The following is a 23,765-nucleotide window of genomic DNA, read 5'->3' on the forward strand; positions in this document are numbered from 1 at the left end:
GGTCAACGGGATAACTCTTTACTATGCGTAGAATAATTTTAAACACAAAAATACGATTGCTGAGACACTCGGTAAATTGCTCGATGTATCACTTTCCAAGGCGATCACACGAATGAATATCTGATGAAAATCTTTTTTCGCTATACGACTGCATTTGTTTGTTATATGCTCGCTGGAGGTATCGAGAAGGTTCCAATCGTTGTTGCTAGGTAATTTCTGTCAAAAGTTTGTTGTATACTCTTCGGAAACATCGAGAAAGATCCAAACGCCGTTGGTAGGCAGTTTCTGTCTGGAGATTGATTCCTAATACAACGTATGTCCCATTATATCGACATCTCTAAAGTACAATTCTATGTGATTTCTAGGGAGAACGATACAACCGATCCACACCTTCGTCGGGCAAAACGTTTATCCCGTGACCGTGGCTACGTTCGGCGACCAATTGTCACCTCGAACCCACTTTCGCTTTCACAAATATCAAACAATTACAAATGACAATTGCTTAATTACAGTTATGATAAAATCTAGGCTAAAGCATTAGAAGGCTTCCTCAAAATTGCAAAGGAAAGGCTCCGGTTTTCCTTTCATCTCCGACATATATATATATAAATGTATATACATTACGTATTCTTTTTCAAGCATGTTTTAAACCGTTTCTTCTTACCACCTCCTCGGTACTCGTTGTTCAAAGTGCATTGTTACGACGCCCTTGGTGTCATTCGCCTATCACGCGTGTAATACAGCACGGCGTGGCACGGATCGGCGTGAAGTCGGATGATCGGCCGCCGTGAAATTTATAGCGCGCATCAGAATTTATAGCGTCTATTCATTTCGTTTCTATCCGTTCCTCTTCGCCGGCTGATTTTTTCTCCGATCGGGCTAGCATGCATTTCCCATTTCGACGCCGACGTGTCGATCATCCAGACAAAAAGAGTCGATGCACAGGATTGATCGACGCGTCTAACGACCGATGCGCCTGATACATTCTATCGTGAAAATGCGAAGAACCCGAGATAAGATCGCTCTATTCGTCGCTTTTTCTCGTCTGTGTTCAACAAAATCAGACGATACGAACAAACCTTGAAAAAGATACTCAAAGATCACAGTTGCTCCAAAAATTTCTTCTTAGCGCTGTTCCTTTTTCTTTCGATTAAGCAATTTAGGCCTCGCGAGAAGTTTATTTCAACAATACATTTGTGTAGACTAAAAAAGTACATAACCAGATAAGTTGTTATTGTCTTAGATTTTTTCTTAACTGTTAACTTGTATAGATTTAAGAACTATACTTCAAAGTAAAAGATTATTTGGGATTAAAGCATTAATATGAATAAATGTATACAAGTTCATGATCATTTTTATGTGAGAATGTGGAATTTTAATAATTTCTATGTGCACTAATAGAAAACAAGATTGTTAAAAAATTTACTTCATTCGAATATCAGGAAATTATATATTACTAAATTATATGGATCGGTTATATATGTACATTGTATTATATGTATACTGATGTTGCATAAGTTATATGTACCTTTTTTTTAAATGTAAAATATGCATTTTTTGCAAAAAAAGAAGCTGTTAAGAGCTATTGATATTGAAGTAAATAATAAACTGGTCATTAAAACGCTTTAGAATCTGTAAACTACTAATTCCAATTTTTCTAATCGTATGTAAAATTTGTAATATATTGTTTAACCTTGTCAGAAATATGAATCTTTTAATCTTGTTAAAAGTTTATAAATTTGTGAACTTCCTTCACCTTTATTCATCAAAATTTCAAACTGAAAAACGATGTGAGCATTTTGCAGAATATCTACGATATTATAGGAATTGATTAAATTATTGGTTTAAATATTTTCATGGGAATTGGTTTCGATGGAACGAATGAGATATGAATTTAACAAATTTCAGTACGGACAAATGGGATTTATGAACGCAAGATTCGTATTTAACAAAATATAATATTGCAGAAGCAAGAAATACAACCCAGAAACGAGCTGCTATTGATTTATGTTTTTATTTTTGAACAGGATAATCTCGTAATAGAGGCAGAGTGATTAAAGTAATAAGTATAACAAGTATGGGCAATATAATCTGGTTGTGAATTTGAAAAAGTGACAACCAATTTTGTAGTATCAAGTTAAGCTTTGATAATATCAGCTGAGTTTGAAGTGACGTATTCATTTTTCTACTGTTTTATTTTATTTCCTTCAGTTTTATTATTTTTTATTTGTTTTATTTTATTTCATTTTATTTTACTTTACTTTATTTTATTTCATTTCATTTTATTTCATTTTATTTCATTTTATTTCATTTTATTATCTCACTAGCACCCAGAAATTTATAGCAAAGGTTAACCCTTTTGCTGCGATATCCTCAGAGCTATAAGCGTTTTTAATAATACGGAAAAAATAAATCATGAACATTTATACATGCTGTATGTAATTAATTATCGTATAACACATAAAGATAGAAATAGAAATAATAGAAGATATACATGTACGGTTTGAACAAATAATTGCCCGATATTTGGGAGCGTGCATGAATGTACAACACATATGTATATGTATGCATATATATATATATATATCTTTATAGCGAAAGGATTAGATTTTAGTTTGCAGTTTTCTACTTGAAATAAAAACAAACTTCTCTTGCATACAAGAAGAGTGCAAAGGGAAAACGCGATAAGTCACATTTTCCACTCTTTACAAGAGAACAATTTTTAAATTCCGTATGTTGACAATCAATTTCGCGTTACTAAAATTATCTTTCTTTGGTTTTTACGTTCTCTCAATAAGTTTAAGAATATTGTGTGCCATAATATCAAAATGTTGCTTGTGATTAGCTTTTTCACTAAATCTTCTCAATCTATAAACTATTTTTAAAAACATCATCTTTGGTCCTAAACGATTCTTTTCATTTTCAATCATGCCATATTGAAACACTTCTTAGTTACATCGACACACTGAAATACAAAAATCAGTTTTCTACTTGAAATAAAAACAAACTTCTCTTGCATACAAGAAGAGTGCAAAGGGAAAACGCGATAAGTCACATTTTCCACTCTTTACAAGAGAACAATTTTTAAATTCCGTATGTTGACAATCAATTTCGCGTTACTAAAATTATCTTTCTTTGGTTTTTACGTTCTCTCAATAAGTTTAAGAATATTGTGTGCCATAATATCAAAATGTTGCTTGTGATTAGCTTTTTCACTAAATCTTCTCAATCTATAAACTATTTTTAAAAACATCATCTTTGGTCCTAAACGATTCTTTTCATTTTCAATCATGCCATATTGAAACACTTCTTAGTTACATCGACACACTGAAATACAAAAATCAGGGAAAATGCACGTAGAAAAATATAAGACTCATCAGTGAGACATTCGCCCTCTTCTTTTATCTCCAGTCTTCTCCATCGCATGTTTGCAGCTCTACAACTGGTAACCCCGATGTGATCGCGACATTATCATTACTACGCAATAGCCTCATCATTACCTGCAAATGTTGTATGGCGCATTTCTAGTAAATTATCTGCAACCATACACACAGAACAATAGCGAAGCTACTGCATAGGTGTCGGCACGCCGTGAACCTTTGGTAGCGGAGTGACCCTACAATGCATTTATCATTTTCTCCTGCGATCTTCAAATATTTCATGAAGCATTAAATGAAGTAAATTCTAACATTTTCGTTGTATATTCATTCTAATTACGTGTATGTATTATTTAATATCACAGCCCTCTCGTGCCCTTTGTAAATTCTCGCCATAATAATTTTATACGAATAATTCTTTCCACTTTCGAAATGAGATTACTTACTTACTCGGTTCCTGCTGCAATTAATCTATTCCATATATACGATAAATGTACAGTGTACTTACGTATAAGCTACGTGACAAAGGATATGAAAGGAAATAACGATGCGACAAATAACCAGGTGGTGTATTACGTACAACTATCATGTGATACGTTTCACACGCCTTCAGACTATATGTGTAACATACGACATTCCTGTTCAAACGAAACTACACTGCTAAAGAATTTCAGAAATGTTATACGCGTCGAACATGCCTCACGGCCTTTCTTTTCTTCCGTGTCAAGCACGACAAACGTTCGAGTAAGTTGTCTCTGTTTCTTACCCATATCTCTTGATTACCAAAATTGCCTTCATTTTTTAAATTGAAATATACTATATCCTTGATATATTCTTATTGTACAGATCAAACGCTTATTCGTAAAACATCTTTCCTTTGTGTTTTACTTACACGAATGTGTATTTTCATTCATAAATATTAGTACAGTTACGAAAAACTAGATGAACCAGAATAATCATTATAAAATTATTATCATTTGAAGTTTTATAATTATATTATAAAGAGCTCGTACATTCGATATTAACTCTTCGAAACAATAGAACATATTTTTTTTTTTAAAGAATATATTTCTCGATTTTTTACAAGGGAGTAGTATCAAAATTTTGGTATTTTTCTACTCTCTTTGGAATTTTAAAAATATTACTTATCATAATATTTGATTATCAAAGATATTAAAATATCGTTTATCTTAAAAGTTACACCTTTGGTTTTTAATTCTAAGCGAAATACTTCATTAGCTATGTATATTTTTGGACCTAACTATTTTCAGTTATTTTATACCACAATATTCCTTTTCAGTTATAAAGTGACATTAAAATCAGAACATCAAAAAATATCTACTTATCATATTTTCTTCTGTGACCAATTATTTTTAATTAAATTAAATTCTTTACTCTTATCTTGATAACTATTTCAACCGATCTCGATATTGGTATCATTAATTATTATTATATGATTATGAATTATTATAACTTATGATGTATATAATTCTAAGTAAAAAGTAAATAATATCTACAGATGTAAACTTTGGCATAAATCTCGTACCTAATTCACCATAATCAATTAATTCAAATTTTCTCCATGATCTTTAGACCAGGGGATTATAATATTAACACATAATCGTTAATCCATTATTTTTTTATAATCTATGTACACAATTTTTGCTACCTTTTGTTACATTGTATTTTGCACCATCGTCTTATATAACGTAATATAATAGAAAATTCTGATTGATAAATCATTAGTGATTTCAAAGGATTAATATATTTCATACGAGATGAAAATTTGAAATTCAGTTATACCTTCCATCTTTATTTTTGATTTATGAAAATGTTCTATCGAAGATACTTTCACAGAAGTAGCTTACAGACTAATGACATAATTTCGAAGCCAAGTAACATTTACTTTCAAAACAGCTTGTGTAAAATACACTACATGCTTTCGACGAGATATTAGTAGGTAAGTGGTTTGTGTATAAATTAAATATTACAAAATAGTTGGCACAGATCTTGCAGAAACGTGGAAGTTTTAATATATGTGATACAACTTATGTAATTTTGAATAAAACACTCGGAGATGCTTGTGAAGTAGCGTAATTGTTAAATTAACGAAATAGTATGTAACTAATGCAAAAATACTAATTCCTAAAACTTGTTAAAATTGTTATAATATCATCGACTATGTTTTCCACTGTTTTATGAAGCGATTATTCTCTTATTAAGTCATTCTATAAGTAATGTGTGTATCTATCTCGAATTTCTAAAGTAAAATCATATGGTAGCTGTCAGAGCTTGTAATTAGCAATTGGAAAGATTACTAATAACGTCGACACATAAATTATCGATGACAATGACTCGGAAAAGTATAACATTTCATTGCGTCAATGTTCGATCGTACGCAGCAAATAACATTAAATAACACGAGAGAGTATAATTAACAATTACTATGTCATTCACTCTATTCTCTAAATTTAACGTGAACAAATTTTCATTTATTTAAATCGCTACAAAGTTCTATAAAAAATAAAAAATTTAACGTAACGAAAAACCTGACAACAGCAACCGAATATTTTGCGACCAGATCCTAACAATCTTTCGAAGAGTGAATTAGAAAATTGCCAAAAAGATGAAACACAGTCTTGGGAAACAACGGATAACGGACTAACTGTGAATAAATACGATATTTTTAGATTTTAATGTTGCATAAGTAAGCACAATGTAATCACACAAACATTCCAAGTTGTGAAAATTTATGTTGCAAGTTGTAACAGCAGATAAAGATATTAGTAACGATATGAATCGTACAGAAAATATTTAATGCATGTTATTCTTTAAATGCTGTTCTCAATGAATCTATTTAAAACTTTGCACGTGAAATATCAAACAAGGCATACAGCGTTACATACTTCCATAATCACATTAGTATTCAACTTATTTTCAACTTGTCTTATCTGCACCAGTAACGATTATTTTATTTTCTGCAATTATCTGTTTCTACTGTCAATAATCGTAGACATTTTTAATCAGTGGCAATGATTCATAAGTCATATTCCTCGATTATGTATACATATTAATACGCTCTGAAACGAAAATATACGTTCTAATTAATTAGCACGTTATCACTGAATTGCGGATTTTTATGGAAATTTATATTTTTATAAACGCTGCTAAACAAATAGAATGGAAATAGGTACAAGGCAACCAGTAGGATAATGCCTGATAAGAATTTTTCACAATACGAAAGAAACATGAGAATTAATGATACAATGGTTCAAAGTTTCCAGTATCCTTAGCTATGGAGGCAATGAGGCGATTTTCTAAACTTTTGACTACGTGGCCATTTTATTATACAGATATATATTTTGATCAGATCAATTCTTCAAGAAAAACAATTCTTACTTTTATTGGATATCGCCATATGGTTTACTCTGAATATTTTGTACATTTTTGCATATTGTATGTGTTTTATGTTGTACATTTATGCACATTGATATTTCTTATAAATACTTAAATATCCGTAGTCCGATGATCATTTATTCACGTTTATATTTATATTTCTGTATAAACGATCATACCACGTTTGGAATATTTTGAAAATAGATAACGTCAACTGGCACAATACGAAAAATCAAACTACGAAGTATCGTAAAAGCTGTTAGCATGGTTTGTTTTTTAATAATTTTTAAAACAAACCAAGGGTTGTCGATGCTTTTATATATACAATGCATCAACAAGCTTGGGAAAAAATTTGGTAGAAATTCTATGTGTCGAAACAACAAAAAGAGTTCATAGAAATACATGTCCGTATATTATGTCCAGAAACGCGACTTTATCGAGTTAGAATTTCATAAAGCATTAAAGTCTGGATTTGTATCATATATACCAAAATAATATATATGTATATATACATATTATAATAATACAATATATACATATATTATTATAAAAATGCTGTCCGATATTTTTGAACGAGTTCGACAGTCTATAGCGAAACATATATATGCGTGCATTGAATTTCGTGGAAGATATTTCGGGCATTTGTTTTACGAATTCATGTCTGTGAATTTTTCACCTTGTTTTCACATGTAGAATTTATACCTAATACGTTATTTATTAGAGTTTATATATTAAACATAAAAAGACGATCTCCTTTCTTTAAGTCACGAATTTGACCTTTTTAAAGTGCATTTTACATGACATTATTATAGTTCATCAGAAAAATGTTATTAATTTTTTAACGAATATTCTCTGTCAATTGATTTATCGGAGCAATTCTCAACCATTAAAAAACTCAAAAAGAGAAAAACAGAGAGAAGAAGAAATTAGTGGCACTGTCATTCGACGACCTGGGCGGGCAATTGATGTCACCGGTTTCGGACATTAAGATAACCTGAAAGCAAGTTTCTCGAAAGTTACATAAAGTTCGACTCGACCTTATCGCTTGGCAGAATTAATTTAACGGAGTTAAGGAAATTAAGTTAATGAGTTTCTATCGCTATTTAAAGAAAAACATACAAATCAATTAGACGCAATTCCAATTCAGCCAGACCGACCGAAGATGACCAGAATGTGGTTTATCTACCAAGTATCAAGCGGGCGGGAATTCTCAGTCAAACACTTAATTATTTTATGGCTAGTCATATAATTTTAGTTTCGCATTTAATTAATAACTTTCTTCTGTTAAATCTAAATATACATATACATATAAACATACATATTTTAAAAGTATTGGGCAGTTTCTTACTTTTAATACAATATAATTTAATTGTAGATTAGGAATTTAATTATGAATATAAATCAACCTGCAATGATTTTATCCGTAATAATTTAATAATAGGATATTATGACACAATTAAATTAATTTTTAAAAGTCAGATAATAGACACATTCAGTCGTATATGTAATAATTAGTAAAATATATTACTTCTAGCTTTGGTAATTAATTTGTTTAATTTATAGTACACTATACCAATTTTCATCCTACGATAATGATAAAATTCATACTTATAGATACTGTAAGTAAAATCCAAATTCTCATGAAACAGCGTATATTCTTCAGTTGTACAGTGTTCCATGGCAAATTTCCTACGTGTCTCTCTATTTGCAACAACTAAATAACGAATGATTCTATCAAAGTTGTATCATGTGAGAATGAAAACCAATTAAAGTAATGAAACTGCCTTTCAGGACATCCTGTATTTTCAAAGTATCAAAAAAGAGAAAGTCTGATGGTAATGATGTGACATTAATCGTTATTTTTAATAAAAAATATTTCAATGCTCTTTTTCTTTTATTTTTACTAGCGTAAAATTTTATTTTCTGGACACTGTGTCGATTTAAGAACACATTTCATCGAGTAAGACATTTGACCATTTGACGGGTTCAGGCTTCCAAGACATCACTAAATCTTGGCAAAATATGGTCTAGTAACATGTAAAGTCATCGAACGGCATATCAAGCGCAAACTAGCGTTGCATGTCGCACGTTGCACGCTCGTTGAATATGTCCAAACGAGCGTTCACGACGGACTGCTTTCCCTTACGTGATACCTTACGAACTAGGACATTTTAATCAGCTTTTCCTTACGTTTCTTACACGATAACATGCCACTCCCTAGTTGCGCATATCAACTTTTATCGGGATTTTTTAAATTTAGATCGCATTTATTTCCGTAAAAAGAGCATCACGACATCGAGAACGATATAGGTTTAAACATCGTTTCGATCATTGATTTAACTTTAATCACGTTCTGTATTGACTTTTTATTCATACATGATATTGGCACGTATGTAATATAAAATAAAAATAACGGCTTTTGCGAATTTATAGAGTTTTGTTAACAGTTTTCCACAAGTCAGATAATTGAATGCAGTATAAATCTACCGTTTGTTTGAATAATTTAACAGCTCGACGTTTAAATATTTTCTTTGTATTGTCTACTTATCCTACTTTTTTATAAATGCTCTTAATGTAAAACAAGATTTTTATATTAATGCAATAATTATATATAATAAGATGAAATATCGAAATATAGTTATTTCAGTTATATCTGTATTATTTTTTCAAAAATATCTAAAAGCTTTCTGCAATGTATTAAAAGATCGCACATGCCACTGTATAACTTTTAATGGCAAACACTTGAAAAATAAAAACAATTTGAAATATCAAAGCGATTTTAATGGATCTTCTATAAAATAACTACCCAAAAAATGGACCTAAAATTATTAATATATTCATTATCCACAAGTACATGGAAAGTTGCAAAATAATTTTATCAAATGTACCGTCTCCTCGATATATACATATACTTTATTCATTTTATGTATATTATATAAAGAAATTAAATAAAAGATATTTTATATAAATATGGATAAAATTTTATAAAACAAGTTGTCGTTCGTACCAACGCTTTTATACATCAGCGCATATTCGCAGAAATTAACATTAAAATTGATATCAGCGTATTCACATTTGCAAAACCTCGTGAAACAAATGTGTACATCTCTTTTATGTTTTATTTTCTGTATCTTTTATTTCTTTTATTTCGTTCATTTTTTATAGCGCTTTTTATGTATTTTACAGCAATCTTTTGCACGCTAATAGAGGTTTGTTCCAGTAAGGGGAATAAATAATGATAAAAAGAAGAAAAAACGTTTTAAATGCACTTGCCGGAACAAATACTTTCTAAAGCCGAATGCCCTTTTGTATAGAATTTCGCAAACGGTGGAATTCCTTTAAAACGAACAACACGAACTCGAAAATTCGCATAAATTATAGGGTAAGTACTGCGTGAGTCAACAATAATGACCGTTCGAAACGCATCCTTTGGAAAGTTCGGCCTGCGACACGCATACACATAATGCAAGTATATGCGTAGATCGGTTGGTCTGTTCCTAAATTCGAAATTAAACGAGCGAGAGTGTAGTTTCCTGAAAGTTCTCGCGATCATTTATATGAACAGCCCCTAATCCGCGACAGATTTGATATATATGGAGGCCGCAAATTGGTTCCGTCCGTTTCTCTCCTAAATAAAAAGCAAATTTATGGAAATGCATACAATGACGGCACGGTGAGCATATAATGCTCGTTCCTCGCGTTCCTTCGCCTGCCGGCGCTAATATCAATAACAATGAAAACAAAAATATAGCACGCACATGTCTGCACGCAGGTAGACGCCGTGCCACCGTAGCGATTCGAATCGGGGACTGACAAAACGATCAAAAGAATCGAAAGAATGTCTGCGCCGGTGCTCGAGAAATCGTCTGGAATGGTCCCCACGAGCGGGGACCATTCGTTTATTTTACCAAGTAAACCCGAAAAATTTCTCCAGTTTACCGCTGCGTGGTTTTACAGAATTTCATTTTTCTTGTACTATTACAACGATCAAAATATGTCGAATCGACGTAGAAAATAAATATGAATGTTCGTGAATATCGTTACACTTTCTGATTAAAAGGCATGATCTTACGGAAAGATCTTTCTATTTCAAATACGTATTTTTCATTCAATCTGATTGCTCTGGCACGTAAAATAAAATACAGAGAAATAGTCGATTTTTCGTTTAAAATGAAAAGAAGTATAACAGATTTTTCTATCTTTTGTCATTTTTCCTTTAAACTTTACAAATAGGTTTTAGGCACTCGAATTACTGAAAGATAATATTGCGCGCATATTTCCATTACGTAATATATAAGGAAATTATATTATTATTAATATATAATTTCTTAAGCTGATAGGGAGAACATCTGTCGCATAAACTTTTGAATATCACGTGGTAAATTATAATACAAGAAACTTTTTGTAAAAGTTTAAAAAATATGCTTCCTTTCAATATATTCGGTTGGCAACTAAGTGATTGCGGATTTTGCCATTAGGTGATATTGGCAAAATCCGCAATCACTTAGCTGCCAACCCAATACTATCCAACAAAGCAAAACGTTCAAAGTATTTGATAAATTACACCATCCGCCTCCGTTCACTTTTGATATAAATATTTTTTGTTCACGCGTTCTATCGGACCTAGTTATATCGTCAAAATTAAGCAATTAGCTCTAACTACAAAGTGACAAGAGGAAGACATTGAAAACGCGTAAGTACTTATTTGTTTTATGGCTTTCCCGTACGTGGAAACGGTTTGTAAAAGGTGAATGTTCTATCGATCGGCGTGATTGTTACAACGGTTATCAACTAAACGTGATCGCACACGGAAACTCTCGTAATAATAGAGTATCAAGAACCAAAGATCGCTATCTTCAAAATGATAATTTATCAGCATGACTGAACGAACGTTTGCAAACTACGATACAAATAATAACAAATTTCCCGGTAAACAATTCGTCAAACACGTCGTACCTGTACTATCGTGCATTGAATCAATCTCCTTCAACACTTTGCCTTATAATATCAGCCGATATGCATAGATAAGTGGCACGAATTATAATTCTGATTCAACAAAGATAGTCTGTGTTGAAGGGCTTGAGAAAAAAATGGTACAATGGACAAAATCTTTGATACGATACCTGTAGGTAAAGTTAAAGTTTAACAAAGAAATCTGTATACGTACTTTCACACGTTAAGATATTGTGCGATACAACTACTCATGTGTTGATAAATCGATTGGAAATAATTCACAAAATTCTTTGGATTGATATGGATCTTATCGTTCACTGTATTTACTCGAATATTGGTTTTCAGAAAAATGAAATTGTACCATATTTTTAAAACAGTTTAGAGGTTAATATTAATTTCAATTCTTCAGAAAAATGCACTTCTACTACTTTTCTAGTTTAGTTCGAATTCTAAAATTAATTTCAATCCTTTAGACTAGAAATGAATAATTATAAAATATATATAATTTGTTCGTATTTTCTGTCTGACTCACTGACTAAATAGCTGGCTGTATAATAAATTATAAGGCAGAAGGTAATGATGACAAAATATTAAAATAAAGTCAGCGATACACATACGAATTTAAAAAGAGGAATATAACGTCAAGGATAATGATGATGATGCAAACGTACATTCATTATACGCCCGAGAGAGAAGATTCACCCTGTATATTGGATGAAGATTATACAAGTGTTTGAGTTCTTTTGGCGGATACTCACCTTCTCCTCGAGTGCAGGTCCGTTCTCCATCGCGTGCATAATGGCGTCCGAAATGCGGGTGTCCAATTGTCTGACAGCCCTCTCGGCATTCAGACCCAACGGATCCATACGACCGTCGACCGCTACAACGAGCCTCTCCACCGTTTCCACGTACCCGGACCATGCGAGGTCCAGTTCAGATGCTGGCTCTGTCAGACAACCTCTGCAATCAGATTATATATTTTCAGCTCCGATTTTCGTTTCGTTCCCTCTGAGAACGATATTTTATTTGTCGACTTTTTCCTACGACTCTTCTCGTCACTCTTTAACAATAATATACGGCCGGTCATGAAAGTACTTATTTGAATATTTATGATAAAAAGCTTTTATATGAATGTAATATGTGTAGTGTGTGTTACATAAAAGATTCTCAAATTTCAGTAACACCAAATGAGACACGATTGTCACGATTATATTAATATTCAAAAGTAATTTGAAAATGTATAGCTGTTTACTGCTACGAACATATATTTAGTAAAAAATTAGTACAAGACACGGACAGTCATCTTATGTATGGGTCAACGTGTAATAACCGCGTATTAAAGATGTTCACGCTGATTATTAAGGTTTATTAATATAATGGATAATTATTGTGTAAATATTTTGTCATCTCTGTAAAATATATACTCGCAGTAAATATCTTGTAATTTTTTTAACTCGACATTTGAAAAATATTGTTGAGTTTTAGGAATAGTTTGGGTTTTCTTCTCAACATATAATGAGCAGACCGCAATGTACCGCAATTTTACGTATTAACAGAGCTAATATCTTACTCTATTCGCGTTATTTTTTCTTTTTTCCATTTACTTACATTTATCTATTGATTAATCTACCATGTAAGATAGATATCTGTGATGAAGAAAAATAAGTGCGATATGTATTGCTTATAAACATGAAATATCACCAATGGTGAAAAAGATAAGTACGTAGAGTTTCTATCATTTATAAAAATATAAATAATCTGGAACGATTATTTGTACAAACAAATGTTATGTAATGATGTTATCGATAGTTATTACTTAGAATATTACTTTAACGGAACAACCGATCGAGTATACAATTGTATATAAAATCTGACGGCAGAAACTGATAGAGAAATAAAAATCGCCGGTACAATTTATTAACAATATATTCGTTAATTATTTTCATATATGAAAAATTTCCTATATAATATCACGTACTTATGTTTTTTCAAATCTTGCATTTTATTTAGTTATTAATGTTTCATTGTAGTTTATTAGCATATTATTCTCCTGACATTAAACATTTATTTATCGTGGCCCCCAGATTTCAAATTAAAATCAATTGCATCGATACACGGAAAAAAATCGCATCTTTTTTTCATATAATCAAGCAACATTCCGATTATAAGAAATTAAGGCAATAAACTTTACCAACTATAATTTTGTAAACTAGAATTTTATATACTTATGTGCAGAATATTACACAATGATACTAGTTTTCGGAAGTATGCGATAGACATAAGTAAAACTTTGACAAAAAGTATTGTACTCGGATGAATATAGTCAAGCATACCTTTCTTTGAAAAGTGTGTTTGCTTGCATAATCAACTACTCTTCAAAGTTCCAAGTAAAGCAATTACAAGTTTCCGCATTTCTGCATCTAGTTATACCAATATGTCACGGAGAAATATTACTTCAAGAACGCTGTGACATCTTGTTTAATAGTACAAATCATTTCTTATCATCATCATGGTCATCGTTTGCCTGTATTCAACGAGGAAAATGAGGCTTTTTATTTTAAGCTAATCAAATGTACATACTCGAATGATTTACGAATTCACGAAACAGTTGTTATTTATTAGTAGACCGCTGACATTTGTACAAATTCTTACGTTTTAAAAATTAAAATTAAAAATACTTTGCCTTCGATGTTCGAGCGTACGTAGAGCATTACATATTTCGCAACTTTTGTTACCATAATTAACATTTATTTCGAATTTAGATATGTTCTCATATTAAAAACAGGCTACTCCATCGATGAATTTCATAAAATCGAGAAATAGGAAAATTAGTATGAAAATTAGCCATAACGCAATTTCCCAAATCGGAAAGGGACACAATGAAATCATCTTCGACACAATTTCAAAACGCATTTTGATTCACACCCACGTGACCTGTGTATATTTAGATCTCGAGTGAGCGATTTCAGTGGTTTCGTCAGACGTGGATGGCAAAAGAATCACCATAATCCCAGTAATCCGGAAGCTGATCGATCAAACTAATTACCTTTATTTACAATTAACATCTTACGATTTTAAACAAATTTATTTCCTCTTCTTTATATAGCAAAAATTTCTAGCTTATCTATTTATCGGTCTGGTACTATTTTTCAGATATTTTATACTCGTTTTCTTGTTTACTTACAATATATTTGTATTAATGATTATTAAATTACAAATTAAATTAAATTGATTTATATAAATAAATTAATAATAAAATAAATATAATTAATAAATAATAATATAAAATTTGTAATTATAATAAAAATAATTAATAAAATTTGTAAATTAATCTATAAATTAAATTAAAGTATAATGAATTATTTTGCGTATTTTTATTGCTATAATTTATTTAAATATACTACTTTGAATTTTACAAGCTCGAATAGAAAGATTCTGAATAAAACATTTTTTATTGGATTATATAGATTCGTCCTGTTTTTATATTTCTTATATAAACAAGAAAACTAGGCAAATATGTGTTACGATTTAACATCTGTTTACAATGGAATAAATTACCACGATGAAATATTTTATAAAATACAACGAGATTATAAATATCTACGGAAACTACGATTTTGCAAAAACAAATTGAACCTCAACTCGATAAATTTAGATACTGAATATTTCACGTTTAATATCTAATCGAACGCTGTGAAATATCGCGAGATGAATTGCTTTGAACGTCAAAATTTTTATTTCGTTGTTTAAACAAAGTTAAAGGTTTCAGTGTTGCATATATTCGTTCTACGAATACGTGTAAGGAAATGTACAACTAAAATGCACAAAAGTGTAAAGCGCGAGAACTTAAAATTAACCTTGAAGTTAAATTGGCCAGACAACTCAAGGTATTTCTACAAATATCAGTCCATACACGAGGAAACGGCTCATCAAAGGTGATAAAAGAAAGCGAAAGTAACCGATGTCAACGTGGAATATAGAATGAGTCGTTAAGGTTAAAAGAAACGCGTAAAAGAAGGAGTCTATATTCATTTTTTCCATAAATCTTCATTCGCGAATTTAATAAAAATCTGTATCACAAATGGTTAGTAGAGTTAAAATAAAATAACGGTACTAAGATAATAAACAGAAAAATTACATAATTACAAAAATATTAACAAAATCACGTTTTTAAACATTCTAATTCGTATTATAATCCTAATCCTAGGTAAATTGTCATAAAACGAAAGAATCAACACCGGTAAATAAAACTTTAAACTTCAAACTTTGATAAAGAAGAGTATGGCATACTTATTAATTAATTGAAAATAGATTAAGATATTAAAATATAACTAAATAAGCAATTCATCCGCCAATACTTTTCCGCAATAATTTTTTTTTTTTGTAACAAGCGTAAAATTTTATAACATTAAATAGTAGATAAGAAAATCTTTAAAACAAAATAAAGAGTCTCTAAACATCGTCCAGATATTTCATATACAAATTAGAGCTTCGCCATCTCAGATTTAAAAAGTTCTTATTAAGCTGCTTCGAAGCTCCCGAGCTTTGCACGATTTCGTAAAACTCCGGATGTGTTACATGTACGATCATTTTATGCAACAAATTAAACGTGCAGGAGACATTTTATTCCACGCTCGAATAAACTTTGAATGGATTTCGCCGTGAATAGCAGAGTTCATTTCCGAGTTTAGATGGTTTGACTTGTTAAACGCGATCCCACGACGATTACGCGAAATTTCAGTAATTATTAATCGAGTGTAGGCAGATTAGAATCAACATGTTCAACTGATGTTTACGTTGCATCAAGCGGTTGTCAACATTTATATTATTGTAACAACACAATTCGAAATTGCAACAGCAAGCGTTTCACCTAATTTAGAATTTGAAAAATAGTCATGTTTGAACTACAACTTCGAAAACGATAATTACGTATATATCAAGTTGTTTCATAGGTAATGTTACGTCTATATATGTACAATGACTTATGAAAATATTCGAACACTTACCACAGGAAATTTTTATAGCGATTACATTGGAAAAATTTGAAATGAATCCGGAAGAAATATTTAAGAATTACAAGATACTTGTTGCAAATATACGCTTGGTAAAAACTTGATATTCAGCGCGAACAGTGCTTTTAAACATATGATTAATGCCAAGGACTGAAGCTTACTAGCATAATGAATAACTGACTGTTCTAATATTAGATATAGTTTGATGATCTACGCGAAGTGCGCGCAATAAATATCTTAGAACTTCTATGCATTATCTGTATATATTTTCAAACTCGTTTTAAATTTTATTAGTAGAATCAGGATAGTAGTTGTGTATCACTAGAGCGCTGATAAAATTTCAAAATACTTTTTATATAAAATTGAATTTTATAGACCATAGAAGAAAGAATAATAATATGGCTTTCCAGTTTTATATTTTTTCTTAAAATCTAATTCATAACTTAAACTTCTTTAAATTTTTGCATAAAATGTACATAAACTGATAGTGTTATCTGTGACGAAAGGTGAATGTAAGAAAAAAACAATTTAATTGAATTTAATATGTATTACGAAAATAAGTCATTTCTAGAATCAAAAAGAGTCATTTTTTAGTAACACTTTGAGATCAAAGGTAAATAGATAAAGCATTTGTGTACTCGCTATGTACCCGTTGTGAGAACAGAAAATAATGCGCGAAACATTCGTATTGCTCCAGAAATTCACGGTCATCCGACGCAATTCTCGCCACCATAGGCGTCCTGAGTTTTTAAAGTCGTACACATTGCCACGATTCCCACAGGGCCGCAGCTACGTGACAATGACTAATGCGATTGAAAATTAACAAAGGCCGCGGTGAATAGGCCGACCTATGAGGCTTAGATAATTACCAGAGTTGGAAACACGGTGCTTACCTCATGACATTAGTGCAGAATCCGCTGCAGGGCCTGACAGAGGGACCAATGCTCTGGCATCTGGGACAATAGGTCATCCTGAGCAGTGCACCGTAGCAGGCTTCCTGCTGAGGACTGGTACCGGAAAACAGCACGCTGTCGGTTCTATCCAAGACCGTTTTGCCAAGAGTCAACGCCTGCACGAGCACCCGCGTCGCTTCCAAGCTTTTGCTCACCGATTTCGCCACCTGTTTCGGTATGTCTCCGAACGGTTGAATTTCATCCATAGTCTCATACAGACAGGTCTTGAATTTTTCTGTGAAATCTTGCTCGTATTGGTGAGGATTCACCGCGTTGTGATACGCGATGGGGAACAGTTTGGTGAAGAATTCGATGAACCGTTCCTGAAGCATATCGCGGGTCAGCGGTTGCTGCAAGGTGTCCGGCGTGTTACTCGGTGACACGTAATCGACCATCGCCTGGTACAACGCTTTTATCGAGGGCCTGCTCAACACCGCCATCGTGCGATACACTTGATCGAACAAGGTTAAGGTTTTGTTCTCCGACTGTCTCGCCAGCATCGTCACCGTTTCTGCAAAACAAAAACATCCGAGATTAAAGCAGACCTGCGTCGTAGCCTAAGAAACAAATTTATAGCCTCGTTCAGATTATTGTGCTGAGTCGTACAAAATGTTCGTGACGAAATTTTACAAAAAATTCCTGGTAATCTTTTTGTGAAATTAGTATTTAAAGACCGCATGGAGAAAATACAATAGATTTGTTCTTGTTAATTCTTTTTCCTTCTATTATATATGCGGTGACTAAAAAAAAAAATATTTCAGCATGAAACAGTTGAAAAAGGGAATAGTCTGAGCGAGTTGAAGATATAAATCTTTCGGATATAGGCAACAAATGTATAATGTTTTGTTTCCTTTGAAAAAGGAATAACATTAGTTTAGTTGGTATATTAATTGAACTGATTTGATATTCTACATTAATATATAAAACTGCATAATTGATTCTATTAATATCTTTTAATGCTTAACCTTAAAGGAGGTTAACAACATATTAGAGTTTTAAATTGCTTTTCTATTAAAGACGACAAATATGACTTATCATGTTCTCCACCTGTTTTATATCGTTATACTGATGAATTTAATAAATCTTGTAATTAAAAATATTTAGTGGTAAATTCAGTAATGAATTTTTCCACGTTGTATTGGTAGGTTTTTAAAGTATTCAATCTTATAGCGATAAAACAACTTTTGTACGGAATAAATGATGATCAGATGATGATTGCACAGTAAATGTAATCAAATAGAATGTTCCAGCAAAGGTTTCACATTTTTCTAAATATCTAAACTAAACGTTTTCCTTTGATTGCTGTATTTAATGTCCTAGCAATAATATTTATCTGAAATTACATTACGGTGTAACTCTATAGGTACTCGTATTATTCATGGCGAATAAACTGTCTAAAAGACAGATATTTATCAAAAAAAAAAAACTCATGGATGCTAATTAATAATACCGTATGAATACTTTTGTCTCGATGAACGTATAATTATGTGTTGTAATAATTATGTTGTAAACAAAGTGTTACGTGAATGTTGTTTACTTTTGTAAGTTATGAAATAATTGCGTTATCGTTTGTTCGTGCATTTATTACTGTAAGCTTCACTATACAATATTCAGCTTCACTATACATATACATAGATATATTTAAATATATTTAATAATATAAGAAATATTTCTCTTTCTATCTTTACGTTCCAATTGTACGAATACTTTCGTCTCCCACGGTACGTGCACACAGGAACGTTTAGTGTGAAAAAGCTAGTATGTCAATGGATTAATATGCCGCGACAAAAGATAATAAATTTCTTTCTAACGAAGATATAATAGGTGGAACGAGGTAGTGCTTATTCTCGGATTTTCTATAGTCGTTTTCTCGTTACTGTGTGTTCGCCGATAAGGATTCAGAAAAATGTGTATACGTATGTACATTGGATATTAATGACGTAGTTACAACGTATAGAGAAAAATACACTGTGATATTACAGGAAGGAAGAAAAATCGCGAACGAGGCGCAGCAATTTCGCACAGAAGAAAATCTCGCATTTATCGGTAGGGTACATCGATCGTAAAAGTATGGCAATAGCAGTAACAAGTTCCTTGAAGCTGAGAATTACAAGGGTGAGAAGATTTTATAGTTGGCGCAACAGCGTGTACATCGTAAAGATGAGGTAATAACGTTAACGAGAACGTTTACCGAAGTAATCGGAATTTATTGAGACGAAATAACTCTTGTAATTGCTAGTACATTATACAATAGGATCTAAAGATATTACAACGACAATAATTGAGGTTCCTAAAACAAGATGCTACTCTTTAGGTCCGATGAATGAGCTTTATATTTTGACGCGTTCATCGTCATTCCTGATAATTGAGGTATCGTTCGTTGGAAAGATTCTGTTTTCCCCGTCAGATTATATGTTTTTCTCATAAACGCAGTTGTAAGAACTTTTTATTCTCCTGCTCAAAAAGCACAGAACATCTTCTATGTTTGATAAAATTTTGATACTTAGTATGGATTATGAATTTTGAATTGTATGCATTTTCTATTAAATATATTAATAACAAACTAAATATACAGGGTGGTTGGTAACTGGTGGTACACGCGGAAAGGGGGTGATTCTACGCGAAAAAAGAAGTCGAAAATATAGAATAAACATTTTTTTTTTTAATTTTTTTTTTTTAATTTTCCCATCGAGACAACGATCTACAGTGAGATCCGTTATAACGAGACGTGATAAAGTGCACGCGTACCGAGCGAAAATTCAAAGTCGATTTTCTCGAAAACAAAGCCTCAAACGAAAAATTTTTATTCTATATTTTCGACCTCTTTTTTCGCGTAGAATCACCCCCTTTCCGCTTGTACCACCAGTTACCAACCACCCTGTATAATGGTAAACTTGATCTTATAGCGAACGAAGTTAAATGAATTATTACGCCAATTTATCGGTAATTATTTTTAATTTTGGAGCGAATATAATAGTTGCTCTAATACTTTCGTACAAGAATGTATGGATAATATCGTTATTCTGAACTATCAAATATATCATAATGAAATCTTTCGGATTGAATGGAGTCTTAACACAAAAAGTTTTATATAAATTCATTGAAATACTTTCAGGTGTATCTAAATTAGAATTATGAAACTAGTGTCTCCTTCCAAGAAAAGTATTAAAAAGTTCATATTTAATTTATTATTTTTACAATACGAAATTCCATGTAAATTTTCAATGTTAAAACCGCATCTTCGATCATTTCAGATATCGCGCATAAATAAATTAAGTAAGTAAACAAACTTGCACTTTCGGTTTATTATTTCTATAGCATCTCTTTGAAGATACATTAACAGAGAAAATAATGTTCAAAAAGCCTTGAAAATATAATCCTATTCTAAGCGACAAGAGATACAGCGCAGACGTTCGTTGTGCATAGTGCTGCAGGAAAGCGGAATATAATTATAGAAAATGACAGAATTATCGATGGGCTTAAAATAAAAATTGTGCACCGAAACGTTATTTTATTTAAATAAAATAAAAATTCGCAGATTTCGTATGTATAAGAATAATAAATATGCAAATTATTTTTATCGCTGTATACAAATTTTTTCGCGTGTGAACAAATTCGATTAGACGCAGACATTACAAACAACAACTCCAAACAACTAACTTTCAACGAATCCATCGTTAACAAGATTTTTTCGACGTACGATTGTTTGGATTTCGATCGGTTTTCCGATACAGTAGACTCGCAGACGCGACACGACGTTCGTGTGCGCTAGTTGGTGAGCAAATCCAGTGAAAATGCTGTCCAAACATCAAACAAGCAGACGTTGGAAAACTCTATGGATACCTATGAATTTGTTCGCGTCTAGAGTCACGGGTAGCGAAAACAAATATCAGGCTATTACAGCAACCATCGAAGAATAATGGACTTGGTCCGCGCGATGTAAACCAGGGAGGACCATCTCGAAGCCTTCGGACGATGACTAACGTAAGAACAAATTGCCGACGCACAGACCTGGGACCTAGTAACATTCCTTTCGTCTTCTTTCTCCTGCTCCTTCGCCGCAATCGACTCGCGATCTGGTCCTCGAAATACCTCGCGAAGAAGGAAATCGCCGGTAAAAGGAGAATAATGGAACAGGAGGAAGAACGCAAAAGAAGAAACAGAAGCGACAGAAGGAAGAAGTGATGAGAAGGGAAAGCATGAGAAACGAACGATTGAAGGAACGGAACACGTCGGAAGGAAAAAGGAAAAGAATACAGGGGAAAAGAGGAACGTCGCGATGTCTACTATCCTGGCTCGACTCGAGCATCGGTACCCAGTTCTTCCAGCACCTCATCGTCTTCCTCTGTCTCTTCTACTCTTTCTTCCGAAAGGCTTCTTTTACCTACGTACGATTTCAGCGCTTCTCTCCTCCATCTCCTACTCCTGATCCGCTTGGTCGCTACGGCGCGTCTCGTCCTGAGGCACTTGAGGCCATTCCGCGGCACAGAGGAGAGAGCTTCGGCATTCCTCTCGCCGGTCATTTTATTTTAGCGCCACCGTGTGGGAGAGAGCCCTTTTATCTCTATCTTTCTTACTCTCTCTCTCTCTCTCTCTTTCTCTTTGTCTCTGTCTCTCCTTTTTTTTCTTTCTGCTTCTCTTTCTTTCGCATACTCTCGGTTCACAGAGCTTCGCTCGGCGTCCTTCTCTTTTGTCCCACACTGTCTACTCTCGCTTCTCTTCTCTTTGGATTCTACATCCACGCCGAAGTCTCTCCTACCCTCCGGTTTGGAGGCTCGTTCGTGCGAGGCCGATGGACGGCGATGCTGGTGTGCTTGCATGGTATCCGATGGTGGCCATGTTGCGGAGCACGGAGGGGGTGCAAAAGGTACGTGGGAACTGTACCACGCAACTTGGTCGTTGCCGGACCAGCCTCAGACCGAACAAAATTTTAACCGCTTTATGTCCGAACCCGAGGAACTGCCCGTCGTTTCGGACACGTTCGTTCACGATAGCCAGGAATGATTTATCACTTTATTTCAGGAATTCTCGGCACAAATTGCGCGTACACGTACAGATAAAAAGCGGATATTTTTTAAGTAAGGGAATTTTTAATTTCTGTCGTGCAAAATGACACGTGAGATCGTAGTTCTCGATTTAATTGTTAAACGTTACTAGAATTTATTTTTCTTGACGAAAGGTACCACTTAAGATGTAGAAACTTGTTTCTGGGAATGTCTTTTATAATATACAGCAGTCGTAAATGGAGAAAGGCTTTGTTATTTAATATGGTAATACATAAGAGATTTTCCCTTCGTTTCTATTTACTTTTACTGTAAACACATTTATTGTAGTTTAAATGTAAAAAATAGATTTTTCATAATGCGATAGATGGTTGGCTTAGCTAGAATCACTATAAAATTACAGGCTTTGTCAAGCAGCATTTTTAAAATAACTAAACGTACAAAAATCTGGAAATACATATAATTAAAATTATTCAACACTGTCTATGATATTATACTTTTTTATAATGTCGTTTACTTATTTTACGTATAATTTATTTACATTTTTATTACCAATATATCATCAAGCAATCTATTTGTATTCATATCGAATTACTTCTGCTTTCAGAATTTAATCTATTAGACGATCGATGCTTATTAATATTCATTAATATTTTCGAACTACTTCTTACACGTGGAATAAAAATATTACAATACATAGCATTAACCTCAACCATAACGCTCGATTTATTCTTTAGACTGACCCCCTATTTGAATAGTTTTGGACGTTACCGCTTATTCTATTCTTATTCATGCTATCCAGCGAATTCCGCCTGTGTCGTTATACGTGCATTTCTAAAGAACAAATGTGGAACGGACGCAACGTAGATATGTGTAAATCGACTCTAATTGTAACATTACTGCATGCATATGTATATGCTTGTAATACAAGAGTCTCGAGTTTATTAGGGTATACGTAATATATATGTATAATGAATATGAGTACACTGGCCCACGGAAGTATTTGAACACTTGCCATAGACAATTTTTAAGTCCATACTGCATACGCTACATAAAACGCTTAGAAATTTC

General features: G+C 32.5%; 1 protein-coding gene across 1 annotated transcript in view; it reads right to left on the minus strand.

Annotated features, from left to right (window-relative positions):
• The window catches only part of LOC100741307 (division abnormally delayed protein), a 246,574-nt gene that overhangs the window by 156,193 nt on the left and 66,616 nt on the right, over positions 1-23,765 (minus strand). Inside the window, exons 3-4 of the mRNA XM_003490109.4 lie at positions 17,632-18,202; positions 12,485-12,686 (exon numbers count right to left, since the gene is read on the minus strand). Coding sequence (XP_003490157.1) covers positions 12,485-12,686; positions 17,632-18,202 — 773 coding nt within the window. The remainder of the gene's footprint in view (positions 1-12,484; positions 12,687-17,631; positions 18,203-23,765) is intronic.

This window comes from Bombus impatiens, unplaced genomic scaffold, assembly GCF_000188095.3.
Source record: "Bombus impatiens unplaced genomic scaffold, BIMP_2.2 scf_0396, whole genome shotgun sequence".
Classification (NCBI taxonomy): Eukaryota; Metazoa; Arthropoda; class Insecta; order Hymenoptera; family Apidae; genus Bombus; species Bombus impatiens.